This window comes from Erythrolamprus reginae, chromosome 3, assembly GCF_031021105.1.
Source record: "Erythrolamprus reginae isolate rEryReg1 chromosome 3, rEryReg1.hap1, whole genome shotgun sequence".
NCBI classification, from domain to species: Eukaryota; Metazoa; Chordata; class Lepidosauria; order Squamata; family Dipsadidae; genus Erythrolamprus; species Erythrolamprus reginae.
This window is the reverse complement of record NC_091952.1, coordinates 56,851,785-56,867,020: the sequence shown is the minus strand read 5'-3', so window position 1 is coordinate 56,867,020 and position 15,236 is coordinate 56,851,785. Positions and strand designations below refer to the sequence as shown.

The following is a 15,236-nucleotide window of genomic DNA, read 5'->3' as shown; positions in this document are numbered from 1 at the left end:
CAAGCTTCAAAGGTTTTCCTGGAGCTGGTGGAAAGTAAAAACTCCCTCCCCCATCCCACTGGAGGCTCTCTGGAAGCCACAAACGCCCTCCCAGAGCCTCTGTGTGAGCGAAAAATCAGCTGGCCAGCACACACATGCATGTTGGAGCTGAGCTAGGGCAACAGCTCACGTGCCAACAGGTATGGCTCTGTGTGCCACCTATGGCACCTGTGCCATAGGTTCACCATCACTGCCATATATCAAATCGACCAAAAATGCTTTATATTAAGTTAAAAGTCACTCTTTGCAATGAATGACTTAATGTCCAATACCTTTTCGTCAGTAGTTGCATGTTTAAAAACTTCTCCATACATTTTTAGTAAACATTCCACCTATGGAGTACAGATTAATTTGCTTCCTCTATTTTTTGCTGTTTATTTATAACACGTCTACATTTGCTCATTTTTCCCTGTCATATATAATAGCTTAGGTTTTAATATATTCAGTTTCAGTACTACATTCCTTGTTGCCTCCTAGAGTTTATGTAATATTTAGCATAAATATAGTTGTGTACTAATTTAATGTGTTATATATATGTTTAACGCTAACCCATAGTGATTCTGGGTAGGTTTAGTTTTATGCTTGATTGTAAACTATTCAGAGATGTTTGGCTTTGGGGTGGTATAAAAATGCTAACAAACAAATAAATATTCATGAACTAGGCCACCAGGGTTTGTTAAGAAACTATGGCTAAGGCCTAGTTTAACATAATATACAAATCCTGCTTGTATTTGGCAAATTAAGGATAGATGAAAAACTGCATGTAAGTGAGAACCAAAATACATGGACTTTTGGCCAATTGTTTAAAAATTAAATTGCTTCTTTCCTGAACAACTTTGACTGTGTTTCCCACGAAGACAGCAATTAGTGGACTGTAAATGGGAAGACAGCATTTGTCATGTTAAGCCAAATGCTTGACATATTTTCTCTTTCAACAGTTGCATTAATTAATTTTTCATTTCTTAAAATTAAATGCATTAATTCATTTCTAGCTGCATTAAATGGATGCTTCCTCAGTAATATGAAAATATCAGTATCACATAGTTTTTTTTTGTTGCTGATGGTCTACAGCAGTATTTCCCAACCTTGGCCGCTTGAAGATATCTGGACTTCAACTCCCAGAATTCCCCAGCCAGCAAATGGTCTACAGCAATTGCTGCTTTTTCACCATTCCTTTGCCAAACCATGAACATAGCTGCCATTTGAGATGGCTTCTTGTTGAGGTTGCTTCTTATTCGTTTTAGCAGTGATGAAATGGTGTCTTTTCTAGTTGGCATCATACTGTATGTGCTCCACAGAGGAATGGCCTCTTCTTCAAATCTAATTTAGGTCTTTAATTAGAGATACTGAGATGTATCGAGTTAGATACATCAAGCTTGATTATATCAAGCTAGAATTTGTTAATTTTTTCAATACTTGATGCTACATGCAATTGATTTAACATTAATCAAGAGTTTCATTATTTCTTTGTTTTGCAAAAGAAAAGGTTTTATGAACCATCATGGTGATATTCTATAAACAGGATTAGAAGAGAATAGTTTACATAGAAGTGCTATTTTTATGTTCACATGACATTTCAAGAACATTCCTCTGCAAAGATTGATTTGTGGATTCTCTTATGTTTATACCTATTTCGGGATGCTTTAAGTGTGCATCTGAACAAGGTGATATTCAGGAGCTAAGGAGCTAAGATCCTCTAGAATTTTTATTATAACAATATAAGATCCACCTTAATTTAGGACTTTGTTTCTCGTGTGTAATACACACGAGTAGGAAGTAGGGTCATATTCTTTGCTCAGGACTGATCCCCTGTAACTAGTACAGTATTTGGAATCCCACTAGTCTTAAACTAGAAGCAATGTTGAGACCAGTAGCCATTGACCAAACTATCTTCCACTATAACCCCTTTAAAGCCACCAAATGTAGCAGCCATCATATGTGTTGTATGCAGTGATGGGCTGCCAAAATTTTTACTGCCACACTGTGGGCATGGCTTATTTTGTGGGTGTATCTTGTTGGTCATGTGACCGGGTGGGAGTGGCTTGACAACCATGTGACCGGGGGTGGCTTAAAGGTCATGTGATTGGGTGGGAGTGGCTTACTGACCAAGATAAGTTTTCAAATAGGTGTTTGGACTCTTTTTCAGTTGATTAAGTCACATTATTTGAATAGCCTCAAAAAGGACAAATGATAGACTGTATTATTTGTGGAGGAGCACAGTAACATTTTAAAGGTTTGTACTGAACCCACAAGGTTCAGTATGATAACAGACTAGGCAAGTAGCTCAATTGTCTCTAATTGCTATAAAAGTTCAATTCTAGATAATAATTAAAATGATTAAAGTGTTTATGGGTAAAACATACTATTTAGTTATTTCCTATTTTAAAAGTAATTAAGGATCATACTAAGGTCTAGAGAAGAAGGGACAATAAAAAAACTATTAAATATTCAATAAATAGAGCATAAACTTATTATTCCCCACCGTGCCCCACCTCGTGGGGGCAGCAGCCCATCACTGGTTGTATGCTATGTTATTATGAGTACCTTGGAATGCTAAAATAGAGCTGAACGAAGTGTAACTGTAACTCTGCATTAAATTAAATTTTAAAAAGCACTGATGCTCAAACACACATAACAGGCACAAGGCACAGCAATCCTTGAATTTATATGCATATCCTGTACCCCTGAGTCAACCACAAGAAGCAAATTGGAAATTCATAATCTATTTATATTATTCATTGTGTTTCAAGCAAGCCAGGATCAAATGTCACCATAGGAAGAGGAGTAGCACAGATGTCTGAAAATTACTCACAGTCTTGCATTAGTGTCAATTATAATTGAGTTTGCATCAGTGGTGGGTTCCACTTACCTTCGCCACATTTCTTATCGCTCTGCTCACGTGCACATCACTGTTCCCTCTAAGGTGCGCAGCCGTGCGGCCGTGTACATCCCCTCATGCAATTTCACTTCTGTGCATGCTCAGTAGCAAGATTTAGCCTGAAACACAGCTGAGGAGCTGGTCAGCTGTGTTTTGGGCAAATAAATAAATGTCAATATTAACCTGGGGGTGGGCAGGAGGACTCTTTTTCAAGTAGCGGAAGAGGAGAAGCCATCCAAACATGGAAAAATTCACCCAAATTTTTTAAAAAGGATGGTGGTGCCCACAGACTGGCACCAACCCAACTGGATCCATGATGCCATCTTCATGTCACCAGTGGGTCACTAATGGTTTCGGTCAGAGGTGGGCAAAGTTGGCTCTTCTATGACATGTGGACTTCAACTCCCAGAATTCCTGAGCTAGCATGTTTGGCTAATCATGCTAGCTCAGGAATTCTGGGAATTGAAGTCTACATGTCATAGAAGAGCCAACTTTTCCTACCCTTGGTTTGGGTGATCTGGCCTGAACCTGGAGAAATCCACCCCTGGTTTGCATCTGAACCAAGCCTTTGATGATGATGCTATCTGTTCAATCATGGCCAATTGTCAGCAATTCTGTGGGCAAGCACCCTCACATTTTCTGACCATGTATGGTTTCTTTCAGTTGTTTCAAGCTTAGCTGATGTCAGCTTTGGTGTGTCCATATTTTTGGTAGCTTCGTTTCCTTTACTGTTGACTATTCCGAGTATAAGTGCATTTCCCAGTGTGTTTGATTGCCTGTCATGGCCGAAATAAGTAAGGTAGAATTTTGATTTTTGCCTTCCACTGAAATGTCTGGTTTTATACACTCCATTACTTGCTTGTCACTTTTGCTGTCTGAGGAACGTGCAGCTTTAAATTGGCTAATCATGCTAGCTCAGGAATTCTGGGAGTTGAAGTCCACATGTCATAGAAGAGCCAACTTTGCCTACCCCTGGTTTGGGTGATCTGGTCTGAACCGAGAGTGTACTGGGAGTGTAAATGTACTGACAAACCAGGATTTGTCATTAGGTGAAGAAGATGAGACATATCTGTACTTCTGAATTATTTGTCTTTTTCTTCTTCTGTACATATACAAGTAATATATCTTTTCCTAAAACCACTGTTGATTGAATATAAATAGCTGGTATGAATCAAGCTAGCAAACCAATGTCTTCAAATCTGATAAAATGTTTTGTGTGATATTGATAAAAAATGATCAATGACAAAGAGACAAAGGGAGTCTATATTAGAAATGCTGAATTATTTCATTTGTCCATTTAAGACTAGCTACAAACACTGGTTTAAGCTGGGCAAGATGCCAGTCTTTTCTGTCAATACATTCTTTCACTCCCTGCTGGCAGTGACTTTTTTGGGTCCCGTTAAGTTTCCTATTCTCACATCTTTTACTTCCTGCCAAGAACATATCCTGTGTTTAGGAGCTATCCAAGTCTCAATACCCAAAGCCATGTCCGGTCAGGGATTGGGTGCTCTTGGGAGGTCACTGTGAAGGAAATTTCTTTCTGAATATTCAAAATGTCACTGTAGGCCATTCAAGAGATGCTCTGCCCAACATACAAATGATTTGGTGGAATCCAAGCTCTTTAAACCCCATGGAATGTTAAGCTAGTTGTTGAATTTGCTGGAATTTGGCCCAATTTCCATTATCTTGTGCAGATAATTCTGCACAAGATGTTTTCAAGTTACATCTAGTCAGATGTTTGTCTGGAGAAGAAGGAAACAATATTGCTTTTGAAAACTACTTTTCAATAGTTCCTATGAAGGCATAGGAACAAGCACCATTGAAATATTAGGAGAACACAAAAAGCAAAACAAAAAAGAAATAAATCATCTATTGAAAAGTAGTTTTCAAAAGCAATATTGTTTCCTTCTTCTTCAGACAAACATCTGTTTAGATGTAACTTGAAAACATCTTGTGCAGAATTATCTGCACAAGATAATGGAAATTGGGCCAAATTCCAGCAAATTCAACAACTAGCTTAACATTCCATGGGGTTTAAAGAGCTTGGATTCCACCAAATCATTTGTATGTTGGGCAGAGCATCTCTTGAATGGCCTACAGTGACATTTTGAATATTCAGAAAGAAATTTCCTTCACAGTGACCTCCCAATCCCTGACCGGACATGGCTTTGGGTATTGAGACTTGGATATCACACAAAACATTTTATCAGATTGCCAAAGGTCATATTTTTACACATGAGAACCCTGCTAAGTGGTAGAGACAGATTTTATTTCATATCCTCTTTTTACCATCCATTTTAATGCAAATGCGATTGATTTTCAAATTGTTTATTAATATTTAAAGACTTGATTTTAGTCTGGAGACTCAGTAGATAAATGTTTTTAATAGTGAAATAAATATACTGTCCTCAAGCAATAATTGCATGTGCTCAGAAATGAAGAATTGCCAGGGTGGGATTTATTCCCTTAATAGCCCCCTTTTGCCACCCATGGACACGATGCCATCTGAGTGCTGTAGAAATATGATATTGTTGCACCAGCATTGCTCCTTTCAGATGAAAACAACTTTGCGTTAAAAAGAACAACGAAATATTGAGCATTAATTGCACTAGATTAGAAAGTCTCTATAACCATAATTGCAAAATACGGATTTGTATCTTTTTCTTCTGCTAGGTATCCGTTAATTATGTTTATGGAATGTTAATGACTGCAAGGAAGTTGAACATCAGATAAAGGGAAATTAAATGTTTATAATTGACCCTGCTCTACATAATGAATCCAGGAAAACAGGAGGAGAGAAGGCCAGATCTGCAGGTAAAATTGCATCTGCTAAGCGCTAATAATTATATAGCCTCAAAATGATGCAAAACATCTTCAGCATCACCACCATCTTCCTCCTCCCCCTCTTCCTCCTAGCAAAGGAATAATGAGAATTTATCATAACAATTCTAGTCATCTAATTTGATGACTGATCATGAAAAAGCAACAATAGAGAAGAAAAAGAGAAAGAAATGCCAGAAAGACTAATTAAGACAGAACAGGCTCTGTAATAGTACATTGTATATAGTATAGAGGTACAGTAATTGTAATAGTGTAATAATAGTAATAATAAGAAAACATAGTATAGAGGGTAATTGTTGTATAAGGGTATAGATGTGCAGTAATAATAATAATAGAAATACAGTGCAGAATATAGGTAATTGGAAGTACTTGCAAACATATTCTTAGGCATTACACCTCACAATTATAAAAGAAAAACCCTTTGTTTTACAAAATTAAAAGTCTCTCTACTTAAAGAGAGAAATAAACAAACAAACTACGTAGTCCAGGATCCAATGCATTTGACTCTCTCTTGTATCTGAGTGTAATTGATGAACAGTTTTGAAAAAGATTTACTTGAATTACTTCCTGAATCTTTTGAAACTATTGTTCATTTTTCCAAAGCAGTCACTTTAAGGGATCTATGGAAATGTTTCCAATATGGAATGAATATACAGTATTGTAAAAACACATAAGCCAAGATTTCTCATTAACTCTCATAGTTAATGAGAGTTAGCAAGACTCCTTGCTATGTATCAATCATATTGGCATTCTCTCTTTAATCCCCCCAATAAGTTTTCTGTAAATACAGACATTTCTAGTCTTGGTGCCCAGCAGAAGCATGGACCAACTCCCTGATGTTTCAGCAGTGGCCATTCAGATTGGGAATTCTGCATGCTAAACTTGCGGAAACTGTCCATTTTGATCATTGCAGGCTGGTCCCAGATTATAAAAAAGCTTCATCAATCAAAATATTTTTCTTGAATGTCAACACCAAAGTACAAAGTAACAATGAGAACTATTATTGTAACAGGAGTAATTAGGTAATTTTAGTGAATATATAAGTTAGAGGTTTGATAGACTATGACTAGAATTTTGGAAGAAGACCATACCATTATTTTATTTTCACAAATGCCCTGTAAATACATTTAAGCAGTACTGTATTTATTTCAGTAAAATCAGCCTTGCCCAATTATGTATCCTTGAGATAGGTTAGAATAATGAATTGAAAGTTCCGTTTAAATTCCATTTAATAGGTGAGAAAGACTGTAGTTGACCAATGGACAAATCTGAGACTAAACATTAGCTTCATAAACTAATTGTAAGAAATATAAAATCTCTTGTGGCAAAGATAGTAATATTTTCTACATTGGAGACCACAGTGGCTTAAATGAGACTTTCTGGTAATGTCATACCTTTACTAACAGGCTGGTGGGGAGAGCATTTATTTGTGATTTGGAGTTTTTCTGCTGAGGTTAAAAGATGGGAATGAAAGCATTTTATTGCTCAGGTGAGTTGTCAGTCCATTTATCCTCTTATTATCTTTTTCCTGAAAATTGTACCAATGAATTTTATTAGCACAGACTCGGCATCTTTGGGGCACAAGTGGTGTATGGGGAGCTTAGGAAGGCAATTTCTGTTTTATAATATAGAATATGAAAAATAGAGAATAGCTGTAAATATGTAAACTGAAAAAAAAGAGAGTAGGCATGCAATAGTTCAGTGTCCTTGTATTTGGCTTATGAGTAGTGCATTGTGTTGCAGTTTAGCTGAATAGCCACACTGCTTTTTCTACCTAACTTAGCCCTCCTCCTCAGGTTCATTTCCTCAGTCTTCCATTTATTTTGAGTTCACTGGGAAACCTCTGCCAGTTTTTTATGAGACAAATTGTTTACTTTGGTGTTTTCTTTCTCTTTTTTTTGAATGGTTGGGTTGGGAGCTGAATGAATTATGTAGAGCTCATGAGCAGAAGGGACTGAGAATGTGGACAGGAAGCAACAAGACAAGATGGTTGACTTGAAGTCACTCACAACTCTTGTTCCATTCTTGTCTAGCTGCAGGCTCCCCTTTCTTGCTGAGTCATGCCAGTGAATTCCAGATAGAAACATAAAAACTGACGGCAGAAAAAGACCTCATGGTCCATCTAGTCTGCCCTTATACTATTTCTTGTATTTTATCTTACAATGGATATATGTTTATCCCAGGCATGTTTAAATTCAGTTACTGTGGATTTACCAACCACGTCTGCTGGAAGTTTGTTCCAAGGATCTACTGCTCTTTCAGTGAAATAATATTTTCTCACGTTGCTTTTGATCTTTCCCCCAACTAACTTCAGATTGTGTCCCCTTGTTCTTGTGTTCACTTTCCTATTAAAAACACTTCCCTCCTGAACCTTATTTAACCCTTTAACATATTTAAATGTTTCGATCATGTCCCCCCTTCTGTCCTCCAGACTATACAGATTGAGTTCATGAAGTCTTTCCTGATACGTTTTATGCTTAAGACCTTCCACCATTCTTGTAGCCCGTCTTTGGACTCGTTCAATTTTGTCAATATCTTTTTGTAGGCGAGGTCTCCAGAACTGAACACAATACTCCAAATGTGGTCTCACCAGCGCTCTATATAAGGGGATCACAATCTCCCTCTTCCTGCTTGTTATACCTCTAGCTATGCAGCCAAGCATCCTACTTGCTTTTCCTACTGCCCGACCACATGCAGTTGCTAAGGCATCAACTTAAAAACACTTCCCTACTGAACCTTATTTAACCCTTTAACATATTTAAATGTTTCGATCATGTCCCCCCTTTTCCTTCTGTCCTCCAGACTATACAGATTGAGTTCTTGTAGAACAGATCCCATCTTTTCGTCAATCTAAATTGGCCTGTCCTTTATGAACTCTGTAGAATTAAAGAATGTGCTAGTGATAAAAATATGCAACGAAGACACACGGGAATGAAAATGTGCAACTTTCTTCAACTTCTCAGAAAAGAGAGTCATTGTGAAATTTCATGTCTCTCTCTAATTCAGGACCAATTCACACATTGTATTAATGGATAGATATAGAAGCATTCAACACATATGTGCTGATTGTACCCATTTAGCAGGTCAACTACGCATTTCTATTGGTAGATTCAAGGTATAGATGCACTGTTATTCAGAAGAGCACTTTAAAAAAAAATTGAGCTTAAAAGTAGTGCGTAAATTGAAAACTTCTCAGGATTTATGTGGCTGTCCTATTTTATGAAGACCATGACCACCAATGAATGATTACAAACTGAATGTGCTCTGTTCGAGATAAATGTTAAAAATAAAATAAAGCTTAACAAGACTGGTAGGAGAAAAACTGTTCAGTTGAAATTACCTCTCCCTCACAGAAATTGCTATTCTACTGACATACAGTGGTGCCTCTACCTTAGAAAGCTTCTACTTAAGAAGTTTTCTAGATAAGAACCAGGTGTTCAAGATTTTTTTTGCCTCTTCTCAAGAACCATTTTCTGCTTAAGAACCCGAGCCCGGAAAAAATTTGCAGGAAATTTGAGAGAGGCACAAAGGCCCGGACAGTTTCCTGCCATTCCCCCTTCAATCTCGGCCATCTCAGGCTTTTCTGGGCTACTAGAGGAGTCTTTTGGTGGCGCTTAAGGAGACTTTGGCAGTACAGAGTGAATGGAGCATTTTCCTATCTCTGGGTGTTTGGAGAGGGAATAAACCTCTGCCAGCACCCAGAAGAAAGAAACGCTCCCTTTGCTCTGGGCAGTCCAGAGCGAATGGAGTGTTTTCCTTTCTCTGGGCGCTTGGAGAGGGAATAAACCACTTTGCCATGGTGGCTCCCTCACACTGCCTCCCATACACCTGGTGCGAGGTTGCCTCCCAGAATGTTTGGGTATGGAAAGGCAAAAGGGGGTGCTTTGCCCCAGCCGGATCAACTCGGCTTCAGCCAAACCTCAGTGAAGGAAAGGCGCCGGCTACAAAGCGAGCGAGCGAGAGGAGAGGGGAGCCCTTCAGCAAGGGAAGGAAGAGGAAGCAGGTAGCAGCAGCAGCTGCTGCCTTTTGATCAAAAGAGCGGGAGGTTTCCCCCCTCACCCACCTGGGTTTCTCTCTCTGGCGTAGTGTATGGGAAGCGTGTGCTCCTCCTCAGAGTACCTCTTTTTTTTTAAGCCTTAAAGTTTTGGATTTTTTTAATTCCCTTCACCTCACCATCTTCCTTCGGCGGCGACTCTCCTCCTCTTCTTCCTCCTCCTCCTCCTCCCACCCAAATTCTGAGCTTTTATTTCTTTCCTAATGGGTTTGCACACATTATTTCCTTTTACATTGATTCCTATGGGAAAAATTGCTTCTACTTACAATCTTTTCTACTTAAGAACCTGGTCAGGGAACACATTAAATTCTTAAGTAGAGGTACCACTGTATTTTACCAGCTCATTATTCTATAGCTATGCACTATGTGCTAAGAGCCAGCTTCAAATTATTCAAAGGTTAGCAGGAGATGTTTGAAGGTAGGAAATTTTCCATGTTCAGAACCTGTTTTTCCTGAAGGAATTTGCAGACAAATGCTCTTCAGACCAATAAATTCTTCTCTCTCAGACAGTCACTTCCATATGTGAACAAAAATAAGTGATGAGAACAAAAATAAGTTAAGCAGTCTTTTTCTTAGATTTGAAATCTAAGGTCAAGAAGGTGAGACGGTGCATGCCAATCTGTAACCTTGGCTGAGGGTTTGCAGACAGCTTGCTAAAATCCTTTCTGGCTGAGAGATAAGAGCTGCAATCTATGCATTCCGGCTAAAATATTGGCCATGTTTGCAAGAGGCTGGTGGAGACAGACAGCCTTGAGTTCACTTTCAGGCCAATATGTTTTATTTGTTTTCTAAGAATGTCTTAATGAAGTTACACTCTGTGCTGAGGATAAATAGCTGTCAAGACCGTGCCGGCTCACATATTGTTCCAAAGCAATGTTTTCATACAGCAAATATGAATCAATTATTTATTTGACATATTTAAATTACCATGCTAACGTAGTAGTCAGAAGAGGTGTGTTTAGTAGGATTTAAACCCCACAATAAAACATGGTTTATTTTGTCAGTGATATGTTACTGGGCTCCTCGGGCATTTTTCTTCAAGCAAAGGTATTAGGAAAAAATAGAGAAAGTTTATTTTGATTTTTTATAAACCAGGCTTGCATTTACCATGCCAGGATTAAATCTATTATAACTTATACATTATTATTTATTAAATTTATATACCACCTCTCTCCCAAGACTCGGGGCGGCTTATAGCATATAAATATGATTAATTAAAACTAGAATTAAGAATTACATTTAAAAAACGGAAACAATATATTCATTGGCCAAGGGGTAAAATCTAATGACCCTAAGCTTGGTGGCATAGATGAGTCTTTAGACTCTTACAAGTCATTATATATTTTCTTCAGCAACTAAAGATTATATATTTTCTTCAGCAACTAAAGATTCCTCTCTCCCTTCCTTTCTATCTTCATAGCCCTGGTTGGTTTATAAAATAGTACCGTGTTTCCCTGAAAATAAGACCTGGTCTATTTTCCTTTGACATCCCCCCAAAACCGGCTAGGGCTTCTTTTTGGAATGGTCTAATTACTGACTGCTCTCATGGCTGTGGCACTGTGAGCCCTGCCCAGTAGGAGCCCACTGCAAACCCACTTCTGTGGCCTCTTGCTGCAACTTGCATACCTTTGCCCCTGGACTCCATTTCACCTTTAGAGACTTTCAGAAAGCCCTCTACAGCTGAGAATTTGGCTCCGGATTGCCGCATGTGCCCCCCCGGTCTCTGTTTCACTATCATAGCCTTCCAGAAAGCCCTCTGCAGCTGATAACAGCACTGTGGATTGATCCAGAGCTCTGTTATTGACTGCAAAGGTTTTCCTGAAGGCTCCGATGGTGAAATAGAGGCCAGGAGTGACATGCACGTCAATTTGGACCTTGTTTCTTGGCTGCAGAGCAGCGGTCAGCTTCTACCCGGAATGCTAAATTGGGCTTGCTGCCGCGGCTCATGAGTGCTTGTGGGAGCAGTGCAATTTTGCTTATTCATGGAGCCGTAGGTGCGCCCTTGTTTCGACATGCACGGAAGCAAAAAAACCTCACTGAAACACAGGCACACCTGCGACTCCGTGCGCAATTTTGCTACCTCCACAGGTGCAGAAGCAAAATCATGCTGGCCCCGCAAGTACTCACAAGTCATGGTGGCGAGCCCAATTTAGCATTCCCACTGCTGCTGCAGAGGGTCTTCTTGAAGGCTGTGATAGAGAAACGGAAGCCGGGGACAACATGTCCATTAATTTGGACCTCATTTCTTGGTTGTAGAGGGCTTTCTGGAAGGCCTCTGATGGCAAAATGGAGGCCGAGATGACACACGCAAGCAGCGGCAAGCGGCCACAGAAGAAATGGGTCTGCAAGGCAAGACAGGTGTTGGGTTGTGCGAGATGGATGCAGTTCATGGATTCTGGAATTGGGCAAGACTCTATCTCTGTATGGATTCTTCTTTATTCTGTAATCCCTGTAAAAACAGTATCAAGTGAAGCTGAAGTATAGCCATAACTGATCTACTACTACAACATCTCCTGGAGATAGATTCCATGGCCCCAGTAATCATATTTCTGGTGAGATTGTTGCAATGTATCTCATGCAGCTGGTACAGAATAGCAAGAGTGACTGCCATCTCATATAATTGTATCAGCTGCCTCTATGCTACTGGTTGGATCTCAGTGCAGCGCAATTGGGAGAGGTATGAAACATTCTACACTTGAGCCAGAGTCTTCTGTGGCATCCTGACTTTGAAATATCTCTCCCCAGAGCTTTGCTTTTTCAGCACCTGATGAAAATCAGACCTTTTACTTAGCATTTGGATCTTAACAGCCACAGGCTAGCTGTGATCTATTGTTGCTTATGAAAATGTGTCAGTTTCTAGTATTATCACTTATTTTATTCATTTAAACTATGATTTACTTTTATTGTTCTTGTATTTCTTATGTGCCTGATAAACTGCCATCTATCCCGAGATCATTAAGGTAATAAGTGGGCTATGAATATTTAACAATTGATTAATAGCTGTGTTCTCATAACATTTCAGCAATATAGTAGTCTTCTGTGTGCCTGACTTAATATACCTCTTTTATTTCTGGTTGGTTTCTGACTGATTGAAACTGGCAGATGTAATAATATAGTAGTGGACTTTGTGGAAGCAAATCATCAAAAGGGATCCTGGATTCTACACATGCTGGTCAGGCCAGCCAATTTATTTTTCATTCCAGTTCAGGGGTGGCCTCCACCTCTGAAGAATTAAATACATTTTCCAATTAATGTGAACCACATTTTTTTCCCTCTGTGAAAATGATTATTATAATAACCTGTTTCACAGACAAGGTATGCAATAAAGCACTTTACTTGCCTACAGAAGAGCAATTTAATAATTACAGTCTTCTTTCATCTGGGATTCTAAGATTCATCACACTTCTTTCTGGGTGTCAAAATACCAAAGCAAAGGTTCTTATAAATCTTTTGTAACAAGTTCAAAAATTAATATAGGTATCCAAATCTCAAAATAAGCAAATAGGGAGTTTTAATGTGGGGCAGATTGCTTGGAATGACACTGCTACTTTTTGCATTTTGTACATTTACATATCTCTGTAAGGAATCAATGGCCATGTACTGTTTAAGAGTAGACCATAAGTGTGACCTATATTGCAGTGTTTTTCAACCAGGGTTCCGCGGAACCCAAGGGTTCCTCAAGGGGCAGCCAGGGGTTCTGCAACTTAATAAGAAGGCAAGGCAAGGCAATTCCCCCCTTCAATCCCGCTTGCTTCTGCAGCGGGGCAGCCTCTTCCTCCGTCTCGTGTCCGGCAGATCAATCATGCTCAGCAGCAGCCGCCGCCGAGCAGGAGGAGGAGTGGCAGTGGTGATGGCATTGACGTTGACAGCAGCAGCACCCCTCTAGCCCCTTGCTGCAGCAGCAGAGTCAAAGTGCAGGCTGCAGCAGGAGGAGGAGGAGGAGGAGGAGGAGGAGGAGGAGGAGGAGGAGGAGGAGAGGGGCGGCATACAAATCCAAATAATAAATAAATAAATACCTCTCCAGCACCTCCGATGTGGAGTTTCCCAGTCCAGGACCAAGGTGCGCCAGGCTGCTCAAGGTTCTCTCCCTCTCCTCCTCACGCCTCCTTCCCATGCCTGCGTACATGCCGCCATGCAGCCAATTTGTTATCTCCCTTTTCCATGCACAGGGTACTGTAAGAAAGTGCACCCTACTACTCCCCTCATGCTCAGGGCCTGAGAGAGCAGGAGGAGGGGAAGGCGGAGCGGAAGGTGTCCACTTCGGCTTTGTCTTCACTCTGACCCTCCCACCGGCCCCTGCAGCTGCCAAAAAATGGGGAGGGAAGGTGGGTAGAATGGAGCGAATGGCTTCCACTTATTACCCCACTCAGGCATGGCACTCCCAGTGAGGGTACACGGCGCATCCTCTCTCTCTCTCTCTCTCTCTCCCCCTCTCTCTGCTACTCCACAGCCTACCATGCGGTAGTAGCACTTGCTGATTCTGCCTCCATCCTCTAAGGCTGCATTACTATTACTATTAGTCTTCTCATCATTCCTACCACTGATCTCCCACTTATAACTATGACTGTAACTTGTTGCTTGTATCCTTATGATTTATATTGATTGTTTCTTGATTGCTTATTTGACCCCTATCACAATCATTAAGTGTTGTACCTCATGATTCTTGACAAATGTGAGCCCAATCTTGGGTACTGGTGATGAGTGTAACTCTGGCCCTGGGCTCAGGTTGCTGCTGCTTAATGCCAGGTCGGTGGTAAATAAAGCTGTCCTCATCCGGGATCTGATCCTGGATGAGGAGGCCGACCTGGCATGTATTACTGAAACCTAGCTGGGCCCAGAGGGAGGTGTTCCTCTCTCTGAAATCTGCCCAGCCAGGTTCCAGATATGGCATGGGAAGGGGGGGAGGAGTGGCTATTATAGCCAGGGAGAGCCTTTGCCTACGTACTCATTGCTCCGGAAATTGCAGGTTGCGAGTCTCTCTTGATGAAGTTGGACTTAGGGGTTCAGGTGGGCTTATTTGTCACGTACCTGCCTCCCAGCTGCGTGTCAAAAGCCCTGCCTGTGCTACTCGAGGAGGTAGCCGGGTTGGCGGTGGAGTTCCCCGGACTCATTGTCCTGGGGGACTTCAATCTGCTGTCACTCGGCGAAACCTCTGGGTTGGCACAGGAGTTCATGGCCACCATGACAGCCATGGACCTGACTCAAGTAGTACAGGGTCCGACTCACGAGGGAGGGCACGCACCTGACATGGTATTTCTTCCTGAGCAATTGAGTAATGGTCTGAGATTAAGGGGCTTAGAAGCATTGCCTTTGTCATGGTCAGACCATTTTCTACTATGGCTTGACTTCCTGGCTCCAATCCTTCCCCGCAGGGAGGCGGAACCAATGAAGATGTTCCGCCCCAGACGCCTGATGGACCCAGAG

The 15,236-nt window shown here is 40.6% G+C and overlaps 2 protein-coding genes across 2 annotated transcripts in view; both read left to right on the top strand.

The window, feature by feature from the left end:
- Window positions 1-5,652, top strand: part of LOC139163984 (pleckstrin homology domain-containing family A member 7-like) — a 74,701-nt gene extending 69,049 nt beyond the window's left edge. The window contains exon 4 of the mRNA XM_070745447.1: window positions 5,591-5,652. Coding sequence (XP_070601548.1) covers window positions 5,591-5,621 — 31 coding nt within the window. The 3' untranslated portion in view covers window positions 5,622-5,652. The remainder of the gene's footprint in view (window positions 1-5,590) is intronic.
- A 26-nt stretch (window positions 5,653-5,678) lies between these two features.
- PLEKHA6 (pleckstrin homology domain containing A6) overlaps window positions 5,679-15,236 on the top strand; it is a 204,459-nt gene continuing 194,901 nt past the window's right edge. The window contains exon 1 of the mRNA XM_070745441.1: window positions 5,679-5,731. The gene's annotated coding sequence lies outside the window, so the exon portion shown is untranslated. The remainder of the gene's footprint in view (window positions 5,732-15,236) is intronic.